This window comes from Pelobates fuscus, chromosome 9 (genome assembly GCF_036172605.1).
Source record: "Pelobates fuscus isolate aPelFus1 chromosome 9, aPelFus1.pri, whole genome shotgun sequence".
NCBI lineage: Eukaryota > Metazoa > Chordata > Amphibia > Anura > Pelobatidae > Pelobates > Pelobates fuscus.
Genome location: NC_086325.1, coordinates 41293589 through 41306766, shown reverse-complemented (window position 1 = coordinate 41306766; position 13178 = coordinate 41293589). Strand labels below are relative to the sequence as shown.

The 13178-nt window shown below is 38.5% G+C and overlaps 1 protein-coding gene across 4 annotated transcripts in view; it reads left to right on the top strand.

Moving 5' to 3' along the window:
• DIAPH2 (diaphanous related formin 2) overlaps positions 1 to 5927 on the top strand; it is a 1045110-nt gene extending 1039183 nt beyond the window's left edge. For all 4 annotated transcript variants that reach the window (XM_063431883.1, XM_063431882.1, XM_063431880.1 and 1 more), the window contains one exon: positions 4981 to 5927. In XM_063431883.1, coding sequence (XP_063287953.1) covers positions 4981 to 5045 — 65 coding nt within the window. In that variant the 3' untranslated portion in view covers positions 5046 to 5927. The remainder of the gene's footprint in view (positions 1 to 4980) is intronic.
• Positions 5928 to 13178: the final 7251 nt, after the last annotated feature.

Genomic DNA, 13178 nt, shown 5'->3' with positions numbered 1-13178 from the left:
TAAGAAATTAAAGTGAATCTATGTGCAGAACCATACTTAGGATGTTGGTTACCTGCACATAGTGATAGATGATGTGCATGTTTAATTTATGAAAAAAAAAATTCAGAATCCACCTATTTGTAGTACGCTGTATATAATTTTGTATCATATCCATTGTAAATCTTGTATATTTTGTAAATATGTTTATAGTCTTTAGTATAGCTTTATTACTTTCTTTGGGTAACACACATAGCAGTAACCATGGTTGTTCCTTTTGTCCTAGTATTGTTAATACAGATTCCTGGCGCCATTTCGTCAACCTTTTTAATATACTAGGTGACTTGTAAGTCAAGTCCAGATCGAAATATCTTACAAGTGCCACTCAGCAAGACGTAATAATCTTTACAGCAGCTATTGAAGCTCCCCTGTCTAATTAACTCCTAAATCACTTGGCATTCATCCATAGTAGCGATTTCACTATAGTACATTGGATGAGCACCGAGAGTGTAGCATATTTAAATTTGCTACCGTGACTATTTATAGGCTTCATGATTGATACGTATCACCTGGTTGTGTCATAACATTCTGGATATTACTTTAGCTCGAAGTCTTTATTTGAACTATCCTCATAGAATTATATTGTTACTATGGATCCAACAAGATATTGCACGGGATAGAAGGCGCTTTGGCACGTAAAGGGTGAATATAAATGTGAATATCCACTGTACTCTAGTGATCTAAATGAAATAATGTGATATTAACAAGCACTTCTTAAATCGGGACACAACTGTACTATTATATGAGACAAAAATTTGATTATTTCGTCATATGTACGACGGGCATCGCACAATGCTAAATATTAGCGCAGCACTGAAAGGTTCAATCTACTCAAAGAGACATCCTATTAGTCATCCACTGTAATAGAACGAGATTCAGTTCTCAGCATTCTCTGTCCATTGGATGTACTCTACATATTTTGATAAGTTGATGAATTGTTACTATTATATGTATCCGAATCAATAAGTGATACCTACAAGCACTATTGAAATTGGAACTTAACTGTATTATTATAAGGAATAAATATTAGATAATTTCGTCATATGGATGAAGGGCATCTAACAATGCTAACGATGAGTGCGGCACTGAAAGGGTTAATTTATTCAAAGAGGTATTTGATCCTCTCAACGAAAGTACATCTTTCCCCAGCCCAACATCCAACTAGTCATCTACTTTAATAGAACGATATTTAGTGCCCAGCACTATGTGTCTGTTGGATGTACACTACATATCGTTATAATTTTGATTAAATGTTACAATGATGTGTATCCGACATATCTATTACACTTGAACATCTAATAGATATGACAGAGCACAATACGATCTGGTTCTCCTAAGTGTTAACACTTGCTGACACTGACGTCAGAGCTTGAACAGCGCGATTGGTAGATGCTGTTCAGCTCATTAGCATAATGAGCACTCGGATCTTTGGCACCCAAAACATTCATAATACTGGTTTCTGATTGGACCAACCTAAATAAGGGGTTGCTTGAATGCATTTAAAAGGAGACTAATAGCCAGTCTCCTGTTATCCCCTGACGAAGGTGCATCACAATAAGCACCGAAATGCGCTTCGGGCTTTTCTTCCCCCTCTATCTTTTCTCACTAGGGCTGTCTATCACTATGTGCAGGTAACCAACATCCTAAGTATGGTTCTGCACATAGATTCACTTTAATTTCTTACTTTACTTTCACCTCGTATCTGGTCACTATACACTTCGTTGCAAAAGTTTATTCTGACTGTGTTCAGACTGGTACATAACAGCCCTGCTACCTACATCTCTTCTTCATTATAGTGGTACAGTTAAGCGGTACTGGAATTGAAGGGGACATAAGTAATCCCTATTAAGTGCTATTACTGTCCATTACCCAAGATAGCAGTAGCCATATCTTCTATTATACCTGTTATAATAACTAGTATGGTTGAGTAATGTGTCTCTAGGCTGTCTAGATACAGACTTATGGATTTACAAGCATAGTATTTAGCCACATAATACTCCAATAACCATATAGGTTCTGTCTAGTGACCAGTCTCCTAGCTACCTGTTCTGTTAATGCTATATACCGTATATACTCTAGTATAAGCCGAGTTTTTCAGCCCATTTTTTTGGCTGAAAAACCCCAACTCGGCTTATACTCGAGTCAAGGTCTGTATTATGGCAATTTACATTGCCATAATACAGACTGGGGGAGAGGGGCTGGCAGAGCTGTACTTACCTTTCCTGCAGCTCCTGTCAGCTCTCTCCCCCTCCGCGCGGTCCGTTCAGCACCTCGGTCAGCTCCCAGTGTAAGTCTCGCGAGAGCCGCGGGGTCATAGTGCGGCTCTCGCGAGACTTACAGTGTGAGCTGACAGAGGAGCTGCACGGACGGCGCAGAGGAGGAGAGAGCTGACAGGAGCTGCAGGAGAGGTAAGTACAGCTCTGCCAGCCCCCCTCTCCCCCCCACTGAACTGCCACTGGACCACCAGGGAAGGAGAGCCCCCCTCCCTGCCATGTATCAAGCAGGGAGGGGGGACGAAAAAAAAATAAAATAAGAAATAATAATAAAAAAAATAATAATAATAATAAAAAAAATAATAAAAAAAGGGGGTATAAGGACCACTGTGGGAGGGGGGGGTATAAGGACCACTGTGGGAGGGGGGGGTATAAGGACCACTATGGGAGGGAGGGGGTGGGATAAGGACCACTATGGGAGGGAGGGGGGGTATAAGGACCGCTATGGGAGGGAGGGGGGGGATAAGGACCACTATTGGAGGGAGGGGGTGGGATAAGGACCACTATGGGAGGGAGGGGGGTATAAGGACCGCTATGGGAGGGAGGGGGGATAAGGACCACTATGGGAGGGAGGGGGGGGATAAGGACCACTATGGGAGGGAGGGGGGGGGGATAAGGACCACTATGGGAGGGAAGGGGGGGATAAGGACCACTATGGGAGGGAGGGGGGGGATAAGGACCACTATACCACTATGGAAGGGAGGGGGGATAAGGACCACTATCGGAGGCAGGGGGGTGGGATAAGGACCACTATGGGAGGGAGGGGGGGAGAAAAGGAACACTATGGGAGGGAGGGGGGGATAAAGACCACTATGGGAGGAAGGGAGGGGGGGATAAGGACCACTATGGGAGGGAGGGGGATAAGGACCACTATGGGAGGGAGGGGGAGGATAAGGACCACTAGGGGAGGGAGGGGGGGGATAAGGACCACTAGGGGAGGGAGGGGGGGATAAGGACCACTAGGGGAGGGGAGGGGGAAGTAAGGACCACTAGGGGAGGGGTGAGTCAGGACCACTGGGGGAGGGGGGTGAAGGAACACGGGGGTGGGGAGGTAAGGACCACTGAGGGAGGAGGAGGGGAGGTCAGGACATATGGGCGGGGGCAAATATCCTTGCACCGGCCCTGCACACACTGCATTCATACACTGCATTCACACACTGCATTCATACACACACTGCATTCATACACACACTGCACTCATACACACACTGCACTCACACACACTGCATTCATACACACACACACTGCATTCATACACACACACACTGCACTCATACACACACACGCTGCACTCATACAGACACTGCACTCATACACACACGCTGCACTCATACGCACACACTGCATTCATTATACACACACTGTAAATAAATATTCAATTAATATATTTTTTTTAGGATCTAATTTTATTTAGAAATTTACCAGTAGCTGCTGCATTTCCCACCCTAGTCTTATTCTCGAGTCAATAAGTTTTCCCAGTTTTTTGGGGAAAAATTAGGGGCCTCGGCTTATATTCGGGTCGGCTTATACTCGAGTATATACGGTACCTATTTTATTGTTTTTTTTCAGAGCCACCAGACTTGACCATGTATACTGATAATTAAAGTCTTTAGTCGGTCGCTACTCATAAGTTTTAGTAGTTAGCATTCTAAGACTAGGATATTTAAGAGGTGAGCCATTTTGGCTTGATTGCACTATATAGACTATTCTACCCTATACCTATACTATAACACCATTTACTTGACTAATTCTACCACATATTTATCTCCTCTATATTCCAGTGTATACTCTATTAGTCTGGATTTTCTCCAAACTATTTGAGTATTTTTCTTTCTTCTATTTTGAATAGGGGTTATGTCCCAGAACACCTCTGGAGTGTCCAGCTAGGTGTACCTCCACCAGTGAGACGGATCCTAACTTCTGGACCCTTCTACACGGGTGGACTTTTTTTCATTACTGTTTCAATCCCAACCGGGTGTCTTTTTCATTTATAATGTGTATTTCCATAATTGTGCTCAGTTTTGCACAATACAGAAATTGAATTGTGCTTTATTAAACTGGTATATGTGCTCATCTTGTCTAGAGCTCTGGCATTTAAAAAATGTAACAATGAGTGGAGTCCAGGTTAAACATTGAATTGTGAGGCTTCCAATGGTTTACCTTGAGCAGAACATAAGGAGAATTACCTTCAGTAACCCTCACGAAAAAGTACTCGTTTCTGAAATTAAAATCAAGGTTTTGCTCCTCAGGTTTAAAAGAACATCAAGGAGTCTTTCTCAAGTTTTTCTGTATATTTTGCCACCTTCTGTGTTCACGCTTTGAGAGGTAATTGAAGTGTCTTCTGACAAAGTTGCACAGCTACCTCAGAGAATGACAACTTAGCTTCGAATTTGTTTTGTATTCTGCTATTGCCAAGGGAACTGTGTTAGCACATTCTTCCAATGCTTTTATCATCCCAGCTTCTCTGATCAGAAAACTAATTTAATGCTGATTGCGGAACTCTTGAACCAATACTGGCAGCTGCGGTGTTACACCTTGCTCTGATCCAGACTCGCTCCCCCCTATCGATTTACATATCCATTTCCAAAGCCTGTTTGAAAACCTGTTGACAAAGAGATGTGTGTTCTCTACCTCCTAATAAGTTTGCTTTTTGCTTTTCTTTATGTTACAGATAATCGTCAAGCTGCTCTTGAAAGGTCACGGTCCCGCCATCATGGCCGAATGGTACCTGTATAATTTCCCAAAATGCAAAACAAAGAAACGGGAAACGACGACTTCAAATCAGGATTATTGGAACGTCACGGAAAATGAAAAGAACTTTTAAAATAGGAAATATGAGAGACTTGCTTTTAGCAACTTCAATATCCGAGGACTACAGTGGATATTGAGAGGTCTTGTATTGTTAGCCCTTCTAGATAGCAGGGGTTAAAAATTGGAAATTACAAGAACATTAACAATTCCATAAACAGTGTTAAGAAATGTAAAGTTTAATATAACATCTTGCTTACATGTATCGGTGCCGGAAAAATCTTACAGATAAATTGAAATTCTTAAAGAATGTATCCAGGAATTAATATATTACAATTCTACTAGTATAAAGGATGAAATGAATATTAATTTACAAAACACTGAAACGTGTAATATGTATTATGTGCATAGATCTAATATTCATATGCAAATATTGCACACATCAGAAGATATCTTTATTAACGCTTTGTGCGCACAAGGCACCGTGCAACCTCTCTTTATATATATATATATTTTTTCTTTGGATATTTTTATAGTTGGGGCTCACACGTGATCTATTTTGTTGTAGTTCACAAATGTGGTTTAATTATTTTTTTTGTCGTACCTTTGATTTCGTAGAAGTATAGGTTCTTTGTGGATTATGGCATATTGTGGCCTGAAGTAAAGCATCATTTACTTTAAATCAACAAAATAGAAATTTAAATTAAAAAAAATGCAGTCTCTGAAAGGCATCAAAAAATATGAATAATCCACGATTGTCAAAGATATAGGTTTTAAGGAAATACCATCATAAAACCAAAGTTATTAGTTCAGGAACTTAAAAATTGAAGGAATACATTTTGTCAGTTATTTAAATCTTATTTTATAATTCTGCACTTACAATGTAATTTTTACAATTTTTTTGCAATTATTGCAATGTTTTGTGTAAGATTTTAGAAAAAAATATAAATTTAAAATGGAAATATATTATGATAAATCTTTGTACATGGTAACTTTCCCCTGACCTGATATGCTTATGGATACATTAATTAACTCAGTGCTAAACGAGAACAGTGTACTCCGCTGCCACCAATATATGCTGAAAACATTGCATCCTTAAATATTTTAACATCAGTTCTATAGGGTACTATTGAAGTAATATTCTAAGGCAAGCTGTTCCATTTTTCTTTTACCATTAATTACCTGCCACAAAATTACCCTAGTTACATTGAGATGGTGATGACATGTTTTTATACTTAGTAGCTACAAAATAAAACAAAGCCTTTATAAATTGTCAAAACAAATTACCTAGGCTAGGAGTGATGTGCCTTGTCTCTTATGTCCAAGGGTTTTTTATTAAGTATTGATCACCTATTGCAGAGTCACATATATAGTGTTTGCCTTTGTGTATATTCTCTAAGGCATTTTTTCTCTCTACCATTAAACATGCACATCTTTTCTTCGTTAGATTCAGTCATACTCAGCTTAGGTACAACAAGGTCTTACTGTTCTCTTCTGATCAGATGCTTTGATGGATTTACTTGTGAATCACAGAGATATTTTCAAAAAACATGGTTCTTCAAAACCTCTTCAGGAGCCAATGACTGTCCATTGTGTGAAGGTAACCCTGTAGGTGCTTAGGTTTCTCAATGATGATGACAGAGCCACAAACTCTATGCTAAAACATGCTTATCATAATATTATGGCCTGTTGGTGGGTCCTGTTGACAGCTTTGGATGACACTTTTCTAAAACATGCAGCCAGCTGCCTTATTGGAATGCTAAAATATCCATAAAACTGTTTAAGGTGCTGTCTTTATCCATAATGATTTAAAAAGGAAAAAATAAGAACTTTATTTTTTAATAGACTACAATATATATTTCAATGTATTTTCAAATATTTGCGTGAGTGAAACTATTGCATATGCAAACTTGTCAAATATTGTTGAACTCAAATTTTATGCATGTGGAATATATAGTTTAAATAGTAACACCCTATTTCCCCATTTTATGTATCAGTTCTAAACCTCTATAAGTTTCCAGCTTACAGCTTGTGATCCATGTACTAATAAACTGATGGTTTAATACAGTAGAAAGTGTCGGTTTTTCATATCATCTTCAATTTCTTTGAGACAACACAGCAATGTACCAAAACACTCATAGTCCGGACCCTTCACAATGCTACAGTGAAGTTACTCTGAAGGCTCCTCTCTTAGCTCCAGGAATGAAAGCCCAGAGAGAGGGTAACTTGTTCTAGCTTTTTCATGGTAATGTAAAAATTAGTACAAGTTATAAGAGCCCATTGTTATCGTGGGAAATAAAAGTGACTCCTAGTACCATGACCACTCTAGTGATTTGAAGTGGTCATAGTGCCTGGAGTCTGTATGTGAAGCAGTTCACTATGAAATGCTTAACGTAGAGAGTTTAACCCCCATGCTGACTACTTCCAGCAAGAGTTCCGGGCCGTCTAATATCAATTTTATGCAAATTTTCACGCACAGAATTGCATTCATTGGCTGATATCTCTCAGCCAATAAATGATGACTAGATCAGTGACTTCAGCTTTGCTGAAGCCAGGAAGCAGATCACCAGCAAAGAGAAGAAACCCAGGTAAAGGGATTGTTACTACATCGTTTCCCCCAGGATCAAGGTACTGCTGACATCATAATTACTAAAGCCTGGTGTAGAGGTTATGATAGTTTGAGTAATCCTTTCATTTATAAAAGTGTGGTGAACAGTTTGCCTTGGGTCTATTGAAGAAATGCTGCATTCACTATAGAAAAATCACCCATTAGTGTAATTTCAGTTCAAATAACTAAATAGCAATTCGGGTTAGATTCCAAAGTAAACTATACTATTATTAGCCATATTTTAAAAACCAAAAAGAGTGTTCATCGGCCTATTTATTCTCAGTGAATAGATCTGCTTTATATCATACTGTTACTAGGTCCTGCTAACTAGAACCCCTCAAGCATATATCTTGTTTACATGCATCCTGTACAACTGTACTATGTAATACTATGCAGCCAGACTTGTCAATCGCATGTGGCAAGTGATTCATATGAACTAAAGTTCTTAACAGAAATCGCTAAATTAATGTAGGAAGTTGGATAAAGTATTTGTACATTTTTATTTTCATGAAGTGTAGAGATTCTTGGCATATCCATGTATACATATCCTAGAATTTTCTAGGAGATTATAGCCAAAATAGTAGGGTATTCACAGGAAGCAGAATCAAATAGATTTTATTATCAATTCTTTGAAGTAACATACTTTCAAACAGAAGGTTGTTTCATCTCCCAAACCTTCACATTTGTATGAACTACACTGCAATATTATTTCATGAGTGTTCTGTTCTTATGATTTCAAATCTGATTTGAATTGGGAATAAGTCCCATTGGTAGTGATCAAAGACGTGAATAAACAGTTGATCTCTAAAATGTGTCTAAATAAAATGCAGTACATTTACAGAAAATAGTAACAGTGTGCTATGAGATTCTGATGTCTTCATTTATGTGTTAAACTATGCAGAAGGGTGCCAATGGAGCTGGGGTGGGGCTGGTGTGTATGTGACTTTGGGTGACTGTGTGTATGTTGCTGTGCGTGTAAGTAACTGTATGCTTGTAAGTGACTGTGTGAGTGAATGTGTGACTATGTGCATGTAACTGTGACTAAATGTGACTGCGGGGATGTGAGTGACAGTATATGACTGTAAATTACTATGTGCATGTAACTGTGACTAAATGTGACTGCGGGGATGTGAGTGACAGTATAGGACTGTAAATTACTGTGCGCATGTGACTTTATGCGACTGAGTATGTGTGTGACTGTGTGTCAAGGTATGTATGTGACTTTGTGTAATTGTGTGTCTGTGCATAGGAAGGTAGTTGCCAACATACACATCTGACCTGGATATCAGGTAACCTTGGTACTCCTCTGAGGCTAAATGTGAACATATAGCCTCAATGTATGAAACAAAACTGTAAAAAACAAAAGATAAAAATAAAAAGCAGCGATTTTAATACAGGTGATCCAGAGAAGAGTTGACCATCTATATAGGTGTGGATCTTTGTAATTTCTGATCTACCCCAATAAGTATCAGGCGCCTTTTTACACAACTGTTGCAAAGTTAAATTTAACCTGATACATGTTTCTATTATTATGATCTCTGTTCAAATATCACAATCTTCTAGTAATGCAACACACCAAGATAGGATTTGATTGCAATATTTACAACCTTACATCAATGCTACTCAAGCTTCCAAAACTGTACCTTTCTAATATGATAAAATACAAAAACCTTAGATAGGATTCCTGCAATTTTTCCAAATGTGTGTATACATCAGAAGAGTTTTCAAAGAATGGTTTTGTAAATGTGTGCACAACCTACACACGAGGACAATAAACAATACACAAGATCCAGCGCACTCTCCTATCTACAAAACAGCAACTTCAATGTTGACAGATTTTATTAGTTTTTTTAAAAGTTTTTTCTAAAGGTTTTTTTTTTAAAAAAAAACACCTAATCTATTCAAAAAATAATGGGGATTTAGTTACATTATATGATCATACGTTGCATAAGCTTGCCACAACATCAATGTACCCCATCTTTGGCCGGTCCTACTCTCACAGTCTAATGTCTGCTCTTATGAGATTAACCCACTTACTTGAGGAAAAAATTCCATCTGAGGCTCTCTGCAGTACAAGGCTAAATAGGGACCTGAGATGAGGCACCTGTAACAGGGAGGGGTGCAAAACCAAGGAGTTGGCTAGACTCCCAAATACATATATATATGAAACATGGGGAGGGGGGTTGCACTCACCTGAACATGCTTAAATGGGGTGCTGCTGGGGGCTTTAAAAGTACATAGTAAGCACTGTAACTGCTTCATTGAAGTAATTATAGTTTCTGGAGTCCTATGGCTACAAACTTCCACTCATTGTGAAATAATTTCCAAAGGTCTAATTATAAATAAGAGTCCTCAGAAGTCCATCAACTATGTTCTGCTCAGGAAGCACTAGTTTGAGCTGCAATGGGTGGCATTGATTGGCTAAGAGTGTCATCTGACCACTTTCAGCTTATCACAATAGCCCATTGCTGATATAAATTGGTATGACTAAGGAACTGTATAATCTCTGCCTTAGCCATACTTTCAATGGGGATCAGGCTGTGGGGGTTGACAAGCACTCTCATTTAGTGTTAACCTACTTAAAAATGGAACAGACCAAATGTACCTATTGGGAGCTCCCAAAAGAGATCTAATAATTACCAGCCTGTTGCACTAATAATATCCCGTACAAACTCAAAAGTTGTCTTGACGTTATGGGAAAGAAAACTAAACTCTGCAAGAGCAATGAAGCCTCTTCTGCCAAGGATATCAGTGCTCTGCTTTGAGTTACACTGCTGCAGGTGCCTTTAAAGATGGTGCACACACCAAAAGTCTCTGACCTCACCTCGGAGGAGAGCGAACAAGAAGACTATGTTTTCCATTGGGCAAGGTAAATCTAGCAGTCCCACTCACAATCGAGTCCCACTCACAAAGAACATGAACCAGTACCCAAGCAGACCCTGAATTCTGTCCGAAGCTTGTGCCTGTCAGAACAGCTGGCATTCAGAACCTGCTGACAGAGCTATAGACCTTCTTCACAGGCTACATTGCACTTGTTCGAGAAGACATGGGGACTATGACAGCCTTAATGCAGGCACTGGAGGATGATGTCGACATTGCCAGAGGCAAACAGGAAGTGATGAGATTGAAAGTTGAGATAGACAAACTGAAGCAGATCAACCTGCTTGCAAGACAACATAATCTGAGGGTCCATGAGGTCCCTGGAAACATGACAGACAATGAGGTACATCACTACCTTAATAGGTTGTTGAGCTCTATGCTCCCTTCATCCATGGCCAATGTTATGCAACTGGACTAACACAAGTGGGTCCCTAAATCACCTAAAGCCTCAATGGTGTCCAAAGTGACCTACTGCTATGTTTCCAGTCACTTTGGAGCAAACAACTCATACAGGCCACCATCAAAACGCACCTAGATTCTATCTTGAAGGTTCTGACCTTTAGTTCTTAAATGATCTTTCTAGGTATACTATGCTCTAGAGAAGATCCCTACAACAAATGACTAAGATACTAAGAAATAAGGGAGTTGACCAAAAATGATCCATGCTACACGTAGAGAAATGTATTCAACTAAACCAAGCCTCAGAAGGGGAACGACTCCTCAGGGAACTGGACTTACCTATACCAGACAACATCTTGAGATCTATATTGAATACCTCACCCACATCTTCTGCTCCCTTATGGGAAATGAATACAATCCAACCATTCTATCCCTCCAAAGCCACAACTGTCAGCTGAGAGCTACTATCCACTGGCACCTGAGTTGAGGAGAGAATAAATAGTACAAATTAAAAGCTATATTGAATATTTATAAACATCTCCACGTGAGTGCTAATTAGTAGCGTTATATGGTTAGGTTAAATGATGTTGCTAAAGTTAGTCTACTTCCGCACATGCCATATTACCTGGACCGGCGCTACCATTAAGCGAATAAGGCATTTGCCTGGGGCGCTGGCCTCTGGGGGGCGCCCACCGAGAGGATTCATAACTACTTTCCAACTTTTCACAAAAATCAACTAAGGAATAGTGCTTTGTTTTTTTAATTCAAATATAGCTTTCGATTTAATTTAAGCCAACATGTTTTATCAGCAGTTTGTTGGCTCCCAATAAGACTTTTATAAGTTTAGATTGACTAAATTACCACTGTTAAAGGCTTATTGGGAGCCAATAAATATAGTTTAGAATATTGAAACCAATGCCTATTGTTTGTAGCAGACATATTGAGTGAGCTGCTCATTTTATTATATTTATCGGTCATATTATGCCCTATAAATGGTTTCATTGGATTAAATGCTTTTTTTTTGTCTATTTGATCACTGGCAGCAGGTGGGAGTTATTCAGTAAAAATGGGGAACATCTTAGTCCCCAACCCCTGAACCATCCACTTAAAATACCCTGGCCACAGTCAAACCCTAATAAAAATTATAGCCCTATACTATTATTATCCAGCTGAAATAAATATATATATTTTTAAATGCCAAAAAAGTCAACAATAATCAACTGTTTTAAGCTTAAATAATTAAATTGAGGTCATAGCTCTTAAGTTTTTTTACAGAATTTCCTTGTATTTTTGTTGTTTAGAAGCTATTTGAATAATACAATCAACTTGTTTTACATTTTGATTGAACAATAATACTAGATGGCTAAACCACTATGATTATCTGGAGAAATATTCTCTATTATTATTTTGCTTTCTATACCTACTACTAGACTTCAAACAAGAAGTGGTGGAATGTTAAAGAGACCGACAAAAGAAGACAAATGACAGTGGAAGAATTAGGCAAACAGCAAAATGCATAATAATGCACTAGACAGGTTAAGTATCTGAAATATTCGAGAAGTTTCATTCCCAAAGCAAACTCATATTGTTCCTTCAGAAGTGACCACCATCCAACCTTGGTGCAAACTCTTGGGTCTCGACTTCATTTTTCAAAGCGCATTAGCTCTACGAATATTACATTATATATATATATAATATTAATTTTAGAATTCTGTTTGATGCTGTGTATGTATCGATGTTTACACATAATTATGAGTATTTGTATGTAGCCAGACAAGAGCTTGTGCTTGTGTCAAACAGCAACCAAAGGGTTGGTCTTTGAATTGCTGTATAATTACTGCGTACATCCTTAGCCAGTTGGCATTTAATGTGCACACAATGTTTCTATATGCACTTGTTTAACAATGAACTGTAATTGGCATAATCACTTCTGAAATCTGTGCTATACTTCTTTGTTACCCTTGTGGATTTAGTGCTATGGTAATTGATGTATAATTGAGTATATTGGTATGATAGAATTGTTAAAGTTGAATTATGTTGGATAAAAAAAAAATATATATTATGCATGTTCCACCACCAAATACTTAATAATATATACTTTATTTTGTGTAGAAATCAATTTTCTGTTTATTGTTATAAACCCTAGTGTCTTACATGAGCTACTGGTCAAAATGTCTATTTTATCATTGACAATTCTAAAACAGTTTGCTGCTTAATGCCATTTAAGATCTGTA